This window comes from Apiospora marii (genome assembly GCF_038362585.1).
Source record: "Apiospora marii strain CBS 49790 chromosome Unknown utg000001l_segment0_segment0, whole genome shotgun sequence".
NCBI lineage: Eukaryota > Fungi > Ascomycota > Sordariomycetes > Amphisphaeriales > Apiosporaceae > Apiospora > Apiospora marii.
The window spans coordinates 2,643,135-2,656,390 of NW_027117372.1; the positions used below are offsets into that span (position 1 = coordinate 2,643,135).

Genomic DNA, 13,256 nt, shown 5'->3' on the forward strand with positions numbered 1-13,256 from the left:
TCACATCGTTCTATTATGACTTCCCAGGCTGCCTGTGGCTGAACTTCAACAGAGAGGTGTCACTTCCGTGATACCATGCAACCCCAACATGCAACACACGCCCTTTCCTTCCTTCTGTTGGGACAGAAACCTATGGATTTTGTACCTTGTCATTGCCTCATCGTAGAGTTTCGAGATTCCTGTGTCATCGTCTGCCCAGGGCAAAACACTCGTCGTAATGCGCCGTCCCATGTATGAAAACGATTTGCGACCAAACGCGCCCCACGTGTTCCAGTCCGTTCCTTCGCGAAAAAAATAGTCTATGCCAAAGAGGCCTGTCCGGTTCGCGGCAGTGGAAGATAGGTTGGAAGATCAAGTATTATACATCTAATGTAAGCGGCAAATAAGGACGGGGGTTGCAACAGCCGTCTCGCAGAATCTGCTAGCCCCCCGCCAAGAATGGGAAAGACGCTCTATCGTGGACTTCGTAGCAGTGGGGTTTTTTTTTCGTTGGTGACCAACCCGCTAAAGCCAACCTCAGGAGTTGGCATCGCGGTTGCTCTGAGAGCTGGCGCTCATGGTCGGCTGCGCGATGGGCAGCGAGTTCTTGGCGACCTCGGACTGGCGGACCTTGGCCCAGGCGTAGACGATACCACTGACGAAACCAATGAAGATGGCCGACACACCACCGAGGGTGACGGGGGCGGCGAAGAAGATGAAACCGCTGATGGCAATCGGGAGCTTGTTGAGGGCTCCGACCATGGAGTAGGTGGTGGAGGACGTGCATCGGATGCACCAGGCGGAGCAGTACGAGATGAAGATGGCACCCATTCCAGAGTAGATCATACCGATCAGGATGCTGTTACGCGTCTCGGGAGGGAAGTTCTTGGCGAAGTTCTCGCTGGACCAATCCTCGGCGACCAGAGAAGCAACGATGAGGACGGGGATGGTGAGCAGGTTGTTGTAGAACATGGCTAAATAGAGTGTCAGCATAATTCTGTACGGCGCGATTTTTTGTTCTGTTCAAAACAGCAAGGGAGGGTACGTACTGTCCCAGTCCTTGAAGTTCATGCTCTTGATGACCTTGCGCATGCCCAGAACGTACGAGGCAGTGCAGAAGACATTCAGACCCATCCAGGCATATCCGGCGTTCAGAGTGGCCAGAGCAGCAGCAGCCTCCTCGGTCTGGCTGGCGTGGGCGGTATCGGCCCAGGCGGCGATGACGGAGCTCAGCACCATGAGACCGAAGGACAGGAGAGCCAGAGGGGTGACGCTGCCTCCGAACCAGAGCACCTCACCGTAGGCGATGACAATAATGGTCAAGTTCTTGAAGATGGTGTAGACGGGGACCGAGAGATACTGGAGAGACTTGATACTGGTGTAGATCATGCCGACGAGGAGAAGCGAGATGGGGAACCAGCGCTTGCCCTTGTTGGTGTCGAAGGGAGCCAGGTTCTTGATCAGGCCGGCTTGCCGGCAGCCCTCGATGGTCGCGATACAGACAATTGACTACACCGAAAGTTGCCATGGTCAGTTGGTGATTCGTTGCACAGCCGAGCTGACAGCAAGGTTGCGGGCTTATCATTATGGTGTGCGAATGCTTACCTGAACGGCGAGATAGAAGAAGTTCATGTTCCACTCGGTACCGGACACGACATATTTGTTGACCACGGTCATGGAAATGGACGACAAGCAGTAGGCCAGGACAGAGACGGGCGGGCTGTTCTCGAAGCGGCCGATGGTCTGGAGCAGAGCCTTGGGGGGAGCACCGGCGCGCGCCGGTCGCGTAGGGATGAAGGGCTCCTTCTCGCTGCCAAAGGGCGAGCGAGGACTCCGGGCAGAGTCCATGTTGACCACGTAATCTTCATTCTTCTTGTCCGACATGTTTGCGACGACGATGGGGATCTCCGGGTGGGTAGAGATTCTGGGGTGGAATAAACGAGTGTGAAGTGTCGCAAGAGATGGTCGAAGCAAGAAAGAAGGGATCGAAGAGGCGACAAGAGAGTCGAGGGAGGCGAATGTCGATCACAAGGCGGGATGAAGAAAAGGGAAAACTGGTTTCCTTTTTTCAGGTCTGGGATGGAAATTGAGGAATTGCAGGTAGTCAGCCTGGGCTGGGTTCAATAGGAGCTGACAATTAAAGGGGAAACGGCTAAAGCGACTGGGCGCAGGGTTGGTTGCAGGCTGGACGAATCTGAAAGTCCCATCTGTCTCTCTACCTAGACTGCTGGGGTTTAAGGACTTGCGAGTTATGTACATCTTTTACTGCTAGAGCCAGCAGCAGTGGAGTCGACAGCTGCCAGAGCGAAAACACGAGCGAGGCCAGCCCGGAACGCGCGTTGCCTATCTCGAACGAATAAGCAACGTAGGCTCCCAGGCTCCCTGGCTAGAAGCGCGCTATCGTACTGGCCAACTTGGATAAGCTCGGCCTATCAATTCGGGATCACTCTGGTCTTTTTTTCTTTTTTTTTCCTTCTTTAGCACACGACTCGAGCTGTCAAGCGTGTTCGAATTCCCCTCAGCCCTCCAGCTTGTGCCGCAGTGCACCGCTTATCGGCAGACAGAGTTGCATGTGCAATCAGACGAACCTGCATCACTTGATGTGAGAGGATATATGCTTGTCGGCAAACATGGTTGCAAAACAAACCCATTATTCTACTGCATTTCCCCATGATCAGAATATGCACCACCCACTACCAAGGTTTAGGTAGGTAGGGATACACCGACTTCAACCTTTTTACTCGAGGGAGGAATTGAGGTTGCTTTACCAGGTGTTGTAGATTGGATCAACTGGACGGTACTTTGCCCTAAAGAGGCCTAACCGTCCACCTGGCCAGAGCGCTGCCAAGGACGAAGCGTAAAATTAGAAATGCTTCTCTGCGCAGACACTGTTCCCGGTCCTGCCCCGGAGACGACGAGGAGTCGAGGACCCCATAGCATGAACCGCACAGATGAGCCTCGATCGGCAGCAAACACCGCTATTGGTCAACCAGTCCGATGTGACCAGATTCATCTCGTGTTCACTGCCACTGGCCACAATGCATCTCGTAAGTTGGCTGGGGCTTGGCCTGCGATCAAGCTTCTCATGTCTTGCATGCCGTGCAGCCAAAAAGACAAGTGGATAAGCACGACCAGAGAGAGACGCACGTATGGCCCAGACCGTAACAACCCGTGGGCGGGTTGCTTATTCATCTTGGATGTGGAAATGCAGCAAAGAAATATTGAATACCATATTAAATGCCATGATCGCTCCAGATGCAGTTCTCCGTTTCCTTGCATTTCTCATGTCTGGTATAGTACTAGTAGTAATAGTACAAATAGTAATAGTCGTAGTAGCTAGTAACCCCGAATCAAGTAATGACCATAATCTGGTCCTGCGTCTCGCCCCCTGACTCCCCCGCCATCTCCTCGTCCTCATCTACCCCTTCCGCCTTGATCTCGGGCCCCTTCTCCTTGTCCTGCTGCTGCTGTCCCGCCGCCGGACTGCCGCTACCCCGCCGCTGTTGAACACCCGTCGAAGCCGCCTCCGCCGCCGCTGCCGCAGCGGCGGCCTCGAGGACCTCGGGCGGCGGGGCGTGGTGGAGGTGCTTCCAGTCCTCGAGCTCCTCTGTGACGCTGCGGAGGCGGTCGCGGATGCTCTCGATGGCGTAGCTGCCGAGCACGAGGCGCAGGGGCGGGTAGGCGCAGTGGCCCAGCTGCCAGACGAGCTCGGCGCACTTAACCGCGCTCGTGGGCTGCTTGTCGCCCAGCCACTGCACCATACGCTTGGCGTGCAGCGCAGGGCTCGCCGGGTGCGCGTACGACTCCGACGCCGGTTTGATCAGGAAGTGGCCCCATGTCGGCAGCGGCAGCGGATGGCCTGCCCCCTCCTGACCGCCGTCGTCGGCCGGCTCGTCGCGGCGCACCAGACCCGGCTCCACCAACGTCGCTTTCACGCCGAAGCTGTCGATTTCGTACAGCATCGCCTCGATGAGGCCCTCGACGGCGTACTTGGTCGCGCAATAGGGCCCCAGACCGGGAACGCCCAGCGCGCCGCTGGTCGAGCTGAAAATGAGGTAGCGGCCGCCGCGCTGTTCGCGGAAGTAGGGGAGCGAGGCTTGGATGATGTGCAGGGTGCCCATGAAGTTGGTCTCGAACTGGTTGCGGATCTCATGGTCGTCCTGGTCCTCGCACGCGCCGATGACGCCGTAGCCGCTGCAGTTGGCCACGACGTCGATGCGGCCGAAATGCTGCCGCGTGCGCTCGATCACCCGCGCCACGCTATCACGCGCCCGCACGTCGCAGAGGAGGCCCAGGCTGTTCGGCCCCGGATGCTGTTGTGCCATGGCTTCGGGCGATGTCTCAAACGTACGACCGACAGCCGTGACGAGATCGCCGCGCGAGACGGCGCACTTCACCAGCGAGCGGCCCATGTGGCCGGTGCCGCCGAACACCTAGAATGAGGCACAGAGCTGTGAGCAGGATGCATTGACAACATATTTGCTGAAGGTAGGCCACACTCACAATCCATACGAGCTGCTTCCGGGGCGTATTTGGCATGGGCGGATCACAACTGGCGGGCAGTAGCAGCTTGGGCCGCAGGGGAGCGACGCTACTACCTGGCGAGGTGTGAGCCACCTCGGATGAGCTCTTCGCATCCATCACCACATTTCAGGAACTCAAGTATGTCGTCAATGAGCAAGCTGGACGTACTATCATGCCTGTAACTTATTGAAGAGTAGTGGTATTCGATTTCGTAATTTTATCAGTGTGTTCATTGGTGGAATTGACAGCACGATTACAGAACTGTTCATCTAACGTTTGGCCTAGCATTTGTTGATGAGCGCAAGTCACACTAGCCCCGCATACCGCTTTCGTCCCCCAGAGAAATATTGGATTGGATTTAACCGGGATAACAACCATGGCAATACTGAGTCCTCCGGGACACCATCCAAATAATGCAGCATGTAAAAACAAGTGAATCAAACATTTCGAGAACAGGTGTCAGCAGAAAGTACGAAGCGGTTTTCACATAACCCTTCTCTCCAAATACCCGCCGCAACTTCCCTTACTGGTGAATCCGCCGTAGCACTGGGATTACAATCAGCTACCCAGATGGTACTCCTTTCTCTCTATCACCAAAAATGACTGCCATCAGAGTGGTGAAGCTACTTAGGCTGTCTGTATTCAATGGAAAGCATCCAGATTTGCAAGGATCCGACGATAAACGCGGTCGATCTCTGTAGGATGAGATTTGATTCTCGCTACGAGGTGTTCGTAAGACTCCAGGTTGCGGAGGTCTCTGAGGAAGTTGTTGGTGACAAGATCGACCAATAGCCAGACAGACACCTTTTTCATGGTAACATATGATGCATCCAATACTCTGGGATTGTTGACCTTTTTATCTCACAGAATGACACAGAATGACAGGCCTTGCTGGGTGAGGGCATGTCACGGATACACTTGCTCACGCCGGTGCTGGTAAAATTCTATATCTTGAAGGAGTGATCGAGATCGCCCCAGAAACGCATACCTTGGTATTGGGTATAGAGGCCAGATCCTACACAACTCGAATGATGGTTTCGGGGTCACCTTCGAACTTGTCGAGTCCATCTTTGAAGAACCAGAATTGCATTCCTTCTAGCTCACTTCGCTATAGGCTTACAGATACAACAGAAATGTCGTGGAGTTTATTACTAATTGCTGTTCTGAGACCGTCCACTTGGTCCACCACTTCTCGTGGTATGTCCGAGAGCTTGAGGCTTGGATGTAAGCTCGAGTTGTGCTTACCGCCATACACTTTCCTCGGCGATGACTCTTATGCGTGTGATGTTGTCGGTAACCCCCTGTTCCGACTTGTAGATTTCGCGGGCCCCCAAGACGATTCCTTACCCGTACGTCAGGGCTCGAAACTACGTTTCCCGTAGAAATATGCATGCAACCGTAGGAGGTCAGAAAACCATTCGAACTACCGTCCATTACCAAAGGTCTTTCATCAGGCCACTCCAATCTAATCTGGTGCCCGACCTACATCCTATATCCAATCAAGTTTTCGGACTGTCTGTAGATAGACTTGTCTAGTGTTTCTTTTCATTTGCCCTAACAGGGTAGTGTCCTATATTTCTAAGCTTCTATGTTCTCGAACAAGAAAGTAGGCTGACCAGGTACCGCCTGCTCAGCCACTTGAGCCGTGATGTCCACCTCACCGCCGCTCAGAAGATCGGTGCCCTTCTTGGTATCCTCCGAAACTTCGATCACGCTCACTGCTGCGAGACCGGCTGCTCGCTTCAGAGCGGGAACCATGAGTTTCAAAGTCTTCGACTCGTCAAATGCAAGCTGGCGTTCCATCACCTCGCTGGCAGGCTCACCGTCCCGGAGACGCTTCTTCAGGCGCTGAACGAAAGGCATAGCATCTTTGATCTTGCCCAATTTGGCGATGCGACCACTCAGTTCCTTGTCTGTGCAGGTCTGCGAGTTGGTCTTTGAATCCCAAGTCTCCTTCAGAATCTCGATACATTGTGTTTGCCACTTGGGGAACGACTTTGTGGAGAAGATGGTGAGCTTCTTGGGCTTCTTGGGATCAAAGTTGGCCTGCTTGCCCTTGGCGAGCTTCTTGAGCTGTGCAGACTCGGCCGATGTGACGTTGGACTGCGTAGTGAGGACGTAGGCACGGGCTGCGCTGAGCTTGGGGTCAGCCGCCGGGACCTCGGGCCACCTCGCGAGCTGAATGGTCTTGGGCTCCTTGAGAACCTCCATCCAGATATACTCGGCCCAATGAGGAGCGATGGGGGTGAGGGAAAGAGCCTGAAGTCGGATGTATTTCATGACCATATCCTTGTTCATCGGGATACCAGCAGCACCACAGGCAGCTCTGTAGACATCCTTGGCGTTGACGAAGTCGAAGAAGCAAGACTTCAAGGCGGACTTGTAGTTCGTTTCGTCGTAGTTCCGCTTAGCGTCATCGATGAGTGCATTCATCTCGTTGTCGAAGAGTGGGTCGTCAAAGTCATTCATCTCCGTCCGGAGCTCCTGGCTTTGAGCCATCTCCTCACACCAATCCTTGAGGGTGTGGAGTCGAAGACTATATAGTGCAATTGAGTCAGCCTTTATTCGTATAATGTGCGGGTAACCGGCATTGTTCCTTACATTGTGTTGTCCGCGACATCCTCGACGAAGTTGGAGTCTTGAATAGTATCGCCAGCATCAGCAAGAGCGATTCTAGACGCGTCCGCGCCGTACTTCTTCACGACTAGAAATGTCCGTTAGTAAGTAATGCTAGATGGAAAGAGGGGAAAACGAACCATCATCAAGTGTCATGAAGTTGCCAGTGCTCTTGGACATCTTCTCGCCGTTGAGCTGCAGATGTCCGTTGGCTCGGACACCTCGGGGCCAGTACTCCTTGTCGAGAAGAGCGACATGGTTGTACAAGAAGAATGTCAAGTGGTTAGGGATGAGATCTTTACCGCTGCCACGAAGGTCCAAAGGATAGAAGTAAGAGAATTCGCGACGCATCGCCTCGAGGGTCTCCTTGGGGATCTTGGACTTGCTAAGGACTTCGTCGGTGAGCTCGGTGCGGCACAGAATGTAGTCCCAGACTTCGTCGAGCATCTGCTCAGGCGCAATGTTGGCCTTGCCCTTCTCTCGGCCGAAGTTGTCGCTGTGGAGGTAATGAGCAACGGTGTAGTAGGCCATGTATACCGTGGAGTCACTCAAACTCTCTACCAGGTACTCGGGGGCCCAAGGAAGACGGGAGCCAAGACCATAGGTTCGTGCGCACGCCCACTGCTTGAGCCAGTCAAGAACTCCCGCGAAAGCATTGCGTGTGTCGCTGGAGTAGGTGTTGAGTCCTTCTTTGACATGCTCAACGACCTGTTCGCGCCACGAATCCTCACCGTAATCGATGTAGTACTGTTCCATAAGTGCCACAGTACACTCGTCTCCACTTCTGCTGACAACCTTGTCTTCAGGCTCAGCGTACTCAAAGGCCAAGCCAGCGTCGATAAGTTGAGACCGCACCTTGGGCTTCGCATCAGCGACCTTTGCGCCCTTGAAGTCTCCGACCAGCATGTGTCCCTGGTAGAAGCCCTCCTTGTAGGCGGCCTCTTTCGCCTCCTTCAGGGGCTTCGCATCCTTGGGCGATGCGATCTTCAACTTCTTCACCAGGTATTCAGCGATGAGGTCTGAGGTGGGTGTCTGGATGATAGGCTTAATCTCAAGCTCGGCCCATTCCTTTTGAATGCCATAGTACTCTGCCTTCTTGGCGAGGTCCTTGATCATGACGAAGTCATCAGGAGAATCGGAAGGAACGCAGGTGACCACACCAGTTCCCTTGGTCTCAAGGATAGACTCCATCGGCAGAACACGAACTCCCTCCTTGAAGAAGCTCAAAGGCGCATCGACCAGGGATCCAATCAAGTCGGAACCTGGGACATCCGCCGCCTTTTCGATCGCGCCTTCCTTGGCGAAGATCTCCTGGTAGGCCATGTTCTTGGCGGCTCTCTCCGTAATGATATAGTACTCGTTTTCGTTTGCCTTATACAATCCATAGGTGATCTTGGGTGCCACGAAACAGGCTACCTGGCCGTACATGGTCTCTGCTCTGAGAGTGGCTGGAACAAGGTAGATGTTGGCACTCTCCGGGACCTTACTCTTCAGAGCCTGAGCCTTCTCGGAAAATTCGAGAACTCGCATCTTGATGCCGACATAGAGCTGGGGGTTGACACCCTCTCCTTCGCTTCGGTCGTGATCCATGCAGGGTTGGCCGTCCTTGATCGAGTAAATAGTGTGTCGCTTTCCGAACTTGATTTTGCTCAGCTCTCGGAGGCGGTTCATCTGCCATCGGACGAAGCCGTCAAAGTAGGGGTTCGCATCGGTGGTCACGAACTGTCTCCTCCAATCAATACGGCAACCAAAGTTGGAAAGATCGTGCTTGACTAGCGGCGGGAAATATTCGAGCCAGTAGGCAGGGTCTGCGAAGAGGTGAATCTGCTGGATGGGAATTCCCATGGCTTGCATGATCTGGAACTGGTACTTCATCTTGACTGCCTTGGCATTGGCCTTGCCCTTCTTGGCCGTGAACTTGGTGACATCATCCTTTTCCTTCTTAGCCGCGACAGCCTCGACCACTGGCTCGTCTTCCTCCTTGTAGTTCTCAAACTCTTGACCGAACTTGGCGACCTCCTTTACCAGCTTGTCTGCGCAAGCCTTGATGGGAAGACCGGTGCAGTGGTATCCTTGCGGCCACAGGACATTGAGGCCGTTCATGCGGGCGTAACCCACGTGGAACTCGACCTTGGTCCATGAGAAGGCGTGACCAACGTGAAGACGTCCGTTTGTGTATGGGAAGGCCACGGTTGCGAAGAACTTGGGGTACTTCTCTCGAAGCTCGGCCGGGGTGATGGAGTTGAGGGGGATATCGGACGTCGAGGGAGCATCGGCGTTAAAGAGACCCGCGTCCTCCCATTGTCGCTGGTACTTCTTCTCGATAGCAATGAGATTGTCTCGCTTCTCGGTTCCCTTGAGGTCCTTCAGGGTGGCGTTCTGAAGGCCTTCGACAATCTTATTTGCGTCCGCCATGTTTTCGTTGGGTATTGATCGTGAGTACTAGAGACTGACTCCACTCGGAAGACGCATCGATCAAGGACTTTCTCTCTACTCTAGATAGGTTGAAAGTCGAATATGGACGCACACGTCTAGTATACCAGCAAGAGAAAAACCGGAAGCAAGCAATGTGTCGCTCAACTTCTCACTGGGTCCTTTGTGAGTCAATCGCCAAATCGCGGGGCACTAAGACCCGAGGGGTCAATTCTCAGAGCTTTGGTGGGGGAGCGGTGGAAACCGGCAGAACTGTATAGCAAGAATCAGGATGGATATGATGGATGATATTCTAATTGAGGTACGTACTTAATTAGCCATCTTATCAACCACCTGCAGCCTGGCATCAACCTCATGGTATAAATGCTATTGAGGTTGTCGCATTTGCTTCAATACTCGTTCAGAGGAGGTTATATCCGTTGGACTATGCCTCCCGTAGCCTACGAGAGCTGGTGAAGTAGAGGGGCTCCCAGGGGTCACAGCGCGTTGCGGTTCAACATCAAGGTGGGACCTCCGACGTTGCTGATGTCTCTCAATTTGAAAAGAGACAGGCCTATCACGGCCGTTAGAATAATGGCTTGCCTACTGTTCATGCCTCGGCCCGCCACTTGGCGTGCGTCTTCTGGCCTCGGGCGTTGAAAACCCCCCAAATCCTTAATGAAACTTGCTTCCTGAAATTGTTGATGGCAACGATGAAGCGAACAACCAGCAGCCAATGAAGAAGTCGAAACCCTAGATACCAATGCCATACATCTTCAAGCAGCCTGGCGAGATTAATAATGGAAGAAGCGGGATGTTTGTTTGAAACAGACAACCGTCAAGGTTGCGCTTGTCTTATTACTTCTTTTCGGAGCCCCTAGTCTATGTCCTTTGGGCGTATATGAGCCCAGGGAAATCCGGACCTGGCAACGATTTAGAACAACAAGCTCGGCATCGTTGGCTAAGCCGCCAGTCTTAGTAGATATGAATAACCCCCCAACGCCTTCGCAAAATCTTCCCTTACAATTGTACACAGTAAAAGCAATCCGAACTCCGCCGGCTGCAAGTAAACACCAAGCAGCATCAGCATGATGGGTATCAAGTTTTCCTTTCTTCCGTCCACCACCATAGCCTAGTCTTAGCCAATGCCACCCCATACACCGCGGATTCTCCTTGCCAACTGAATGTCCTTCTGCATAATTGTGACTCGCTTGGCGTGGATGGCACACAGGTTGGTGTCTTCGAAAAGATGTACGAGGAAAGCTTCGGCTGCTTCCTGGAGGGCCATGATGGCTTGCGACTGCCATCGCATGCCTTCGTCACGGGGTCGGAATTGCAGAGCAACTTCGCGCACCTATTGATTGCAGGTTAGTCACCGTAAAAAAGGAATTGTAAGTACGGGGCGACTGAGACTTACGAGACGAGCAAAGGGAAGCTTCCGTATTAATAGGTCTGTGTTGGACTGGAGTTTTCTGATTTCTCTGAGGGCTTTGGTACCCGGTCTATAGCGTCGCTTTCGGCCAATGGGAACTGGGTCGCCGGCTAAAGGGGGCGCATTAGTAACAGGATCCATAGACATGTAATGAGAAGATGCGACATGACTTACGCTGTACTGCAGGTGCAGCGGCGGCAGCACTGCCTCCACGGCCACCTCCGGACGGTCGTCCTCGCCCCCGTCCCCGCCCCCGACCACCGCCGCTAGAACCTCGATTCATGTATGCAGTTGATAAATTGCCAGGCAAAGAGAGTGTATGGTAGGACTCCGCGTCCTGCGAACAAGGAGCTCCAGGCAGAAAAGTCGCAAAATTCAGTCGCAAGGTGCGACAAGAGATGCGACAACGAGAGATGGAGTTTGCTGCAACGGGCCCGCAAGGAAGAAGTTGCGGAACGGTCTGTTGGGACTCGACGAATCCTGAAAGGAAGGAAGGAACGGTCGAGCGCGGTGATGGATGGTAGCAACTGGAATGCAAATGGAAAAGGAAAGGGAACAATAAATTGCTCTCGGACAGTTGGCAGGGGAGCGGGCTTATGAAAGGGAGTATTTGGCAACAAAATCAAGTGGCTGGGACTGGAATTCCATACTTCAATTGGGCGCATCACGAAACGACGCGCTCCTCTGTCGCGCTTTCCCGCGTCAGGGCCCGCCCAGCCTTTCCCTTTTCATATTAATTGAAAAGCTCGGGCAGTTACGGCGGGTCTGGTTAATTGCAGCCACAATTTCGAGTGGCTGGTAAATGACTCGAGACTTCCCCTGGACATTGCCCGGATTTATGTTCTGCATAACACTGCATAGTTGGCCTCCTGACAAGAACTGACAGATTGTGCAACATCCCACTATCCTCCACTTGTCCTCTCTCTGTTACCTTCCTCTCCCCCATCATCCCATTCGGGCGTCGATTAGTGAACTCCGAACGATCATGCCCGCCGCCATTGAATTGAGTAACACACCCAACTTCCACTAATAAGTTTAACCTATTTCCAACACCGCCATCCTGCCTAGAAGCCAGATCACACCTCTCTACAATAGAGAAACACAGAGAAGAAATGCAATAAAAACCGCTCTCCGCAACTCCATACATAGCACCAATTGCATTGGCTTTGTTATTTGTTTCTATTGTCGCCCACTTCCTTCTTGCATGTCGTGTGCGCATTTCTAGGCTGTCGTTGTTCGTCTGCTGCCGCACTGCCGAACCCACCGAACCCATCCGTCACTCTGACCGCACGCAGACTGTCTTATCTACGCCGAGGCTCCGTAACGGACAACCTTCAACGCCGCCAGCATCGAGGCCCTTCAAAAGCAAGCACTGCCTGCAACTTCACACACATCACCGACAATTCATCATGGACCAAATGATTCCCGGCGATGGCGGTCGCAACCCTCTGGAAGCTTGGTTCTGGGAGATGCCCATTTGTACACGGTGGTGGACGACAGCCACCGTCCTGACGAGCGCCCTTGTCCAGTGTCAGATGGTGTCGCCATACCAATTGTTCTATAGCGTTCGCACCGTTTTCACCAAGGGAGAGGTAAGCTTTGCTATTTAGTCGAAACCCTGCACCCATTTCTGGTATTGCGCAGGTTTTCTAACGAGCTCATTACAGTATTGGCGGATGTTGACGACATTCCTCTATTTCGGACCGTTCTCTCTCGACCTCTTGTTCCACGTCTACTTCCTCCAACGCTACTCGCGACTTCTCGAAGAATCGTCTGGTCGGTCGCCAGCTTACTTCTCCTGGCTGCTCATGTACTCGATGGCCTTCCTTCTCGTCCTGTCGCCGTTGGTCGCCATGCCGTTTCTCGGGCACCCTCTATCCTCCATCATGGTGTACATCTGGTCGCGCCGGAACCCTGACACCCGACTCAGCTTCCTGGGTCTTCTCGTGTTCACCGCGCCGTACCTGCCGTGGGTGTTGATGGGATTCAGCCTCGTTATGCACGGAACCATTCCCAAGGACGAGATCATGGGTGTCGTGATTGGTCACATTTGGTACTTCTTCACAGATGTCTACCCGCCCATGCACAATGGCTCGAGGCCTTTGGACCCCCCGAGCTGGTGGCGTAGGATCTTCGAAGGTCGTCCGCGTGAGGAAGCCGCCACGGCCATTGATAATGAATTTGCCGTTGGTGGCGGACCCGATCTGGCCGCTGCGGATGTCCGATAGAGGGGTTGACAAATCAGTATTCGATTCCTGCAAGCGTTTGAATTCTATTTCCACGATGGTGAGGC

General features: G+C 53.5%; 5 protein-coding genes across 5 annotated transcripts; 1 reads left to right on the top strand and 4 right to left on the bottom strand.

Moving 5' to 3' along the window:
* Positions 1 to 516: 516 nt before the first annotated feature.
* PG985_000873 (GDP-mannose transporter) lies at positions 517 to 1,863 on the bottom strand (the record flags this gene model as incomplete). Its single annotated transcript, XM_066820642.1, has 3 exons — positions 517 to 953; positions 1,029 to 1,488; positions 1,585 to 1,863. 3 exons carry the CDS (start codon positions 1,861 to 1,863, stop codon positions 517 to 519), a joined length of 1,176 nt encoding a protein of 391 aa, XP_066691521.1.
* Positions 1,864 to 3,329: 1,466 nt separating this feature from the next.
* On the bottom strand, positions 3,330 to 4,620 carry PG985_000874 (Oxidoreductase BOA17; the record flags this gene model as incomplete). Its single annotated transcript, XM_066820643.1, has 2 exons — positions 3,330 to 4,412; positions 4,483 to 4,620. The coding sequence occupies 2 exons, from the start codon at positions 4,618 to 4,620 to the stop codon at positions 3,330 to 3,332; spliced, it is 1,221 nt and encodes a 406-aa protein (XP_066691522.1).
* A 1,461-nt stretch (positions 4,621 to 6,081) lies between these two features.
* Positions 6,082 to 9,534, bottom strand: PG985_000875 (Leucine--tRNA ligase; the record flags this gene model as incomplete). Its single annotated transcript, XM_066820644.1, has 3 exons — positions 6,082 to 7,039; positions 7,105 to 7,207; positions 7,260 to 9,534. 3 exons carry the CDS (start codon positions 9,532 to 9,534, stop codon positions 6,082 to 6,084), a joined length of 3,336 nt encoding a protein of 1,111 aa, XP_066691523.1.
* A 1,135-nt stretch (positions 9,535 to 10,669) lies between these two features.
* Positions 10,670 to 11,104, bottom strand: PG985_000876 (histone H3-like centromeric protein hH3v; the record flags this gene model as incomplete). Its single annotated transcript, XM_066820645.1, has 2 exons — positions 10,670 to 10,885; positions 10,949 to 11,104. The coding sequence occupies 2 exons, from the start codon at positions 11,102 to 11,104 to the stop codon at positions 10,670 to 10,672; spliced, it is 372 nt and encodes a 123-aa protein (XP_066691524.1).
* Positions 11,105 to 12,372: 1,268 nt separating this feature from the next.
* Positions 12,373 to 13,191, top strand: PG985_000877 (Der1-like family protein; the record flags this gene model as incomplete). The annotated part of the gene is made up of 2 exons (XM_066820646.1): positions 12,373 to 12,555; positions 12,631 to 13,191. The coding sequence occupies 2 exons, from the start codon at positions 12,373 to 12,375 to the stop codon at positions 13,189 to 13,191; spliced, it is 744 nt and encodes a 247-aa protein (XP_066691525.1).
* Positions 13,192 to 13,256: the final 65 nt, after the last annotated feature.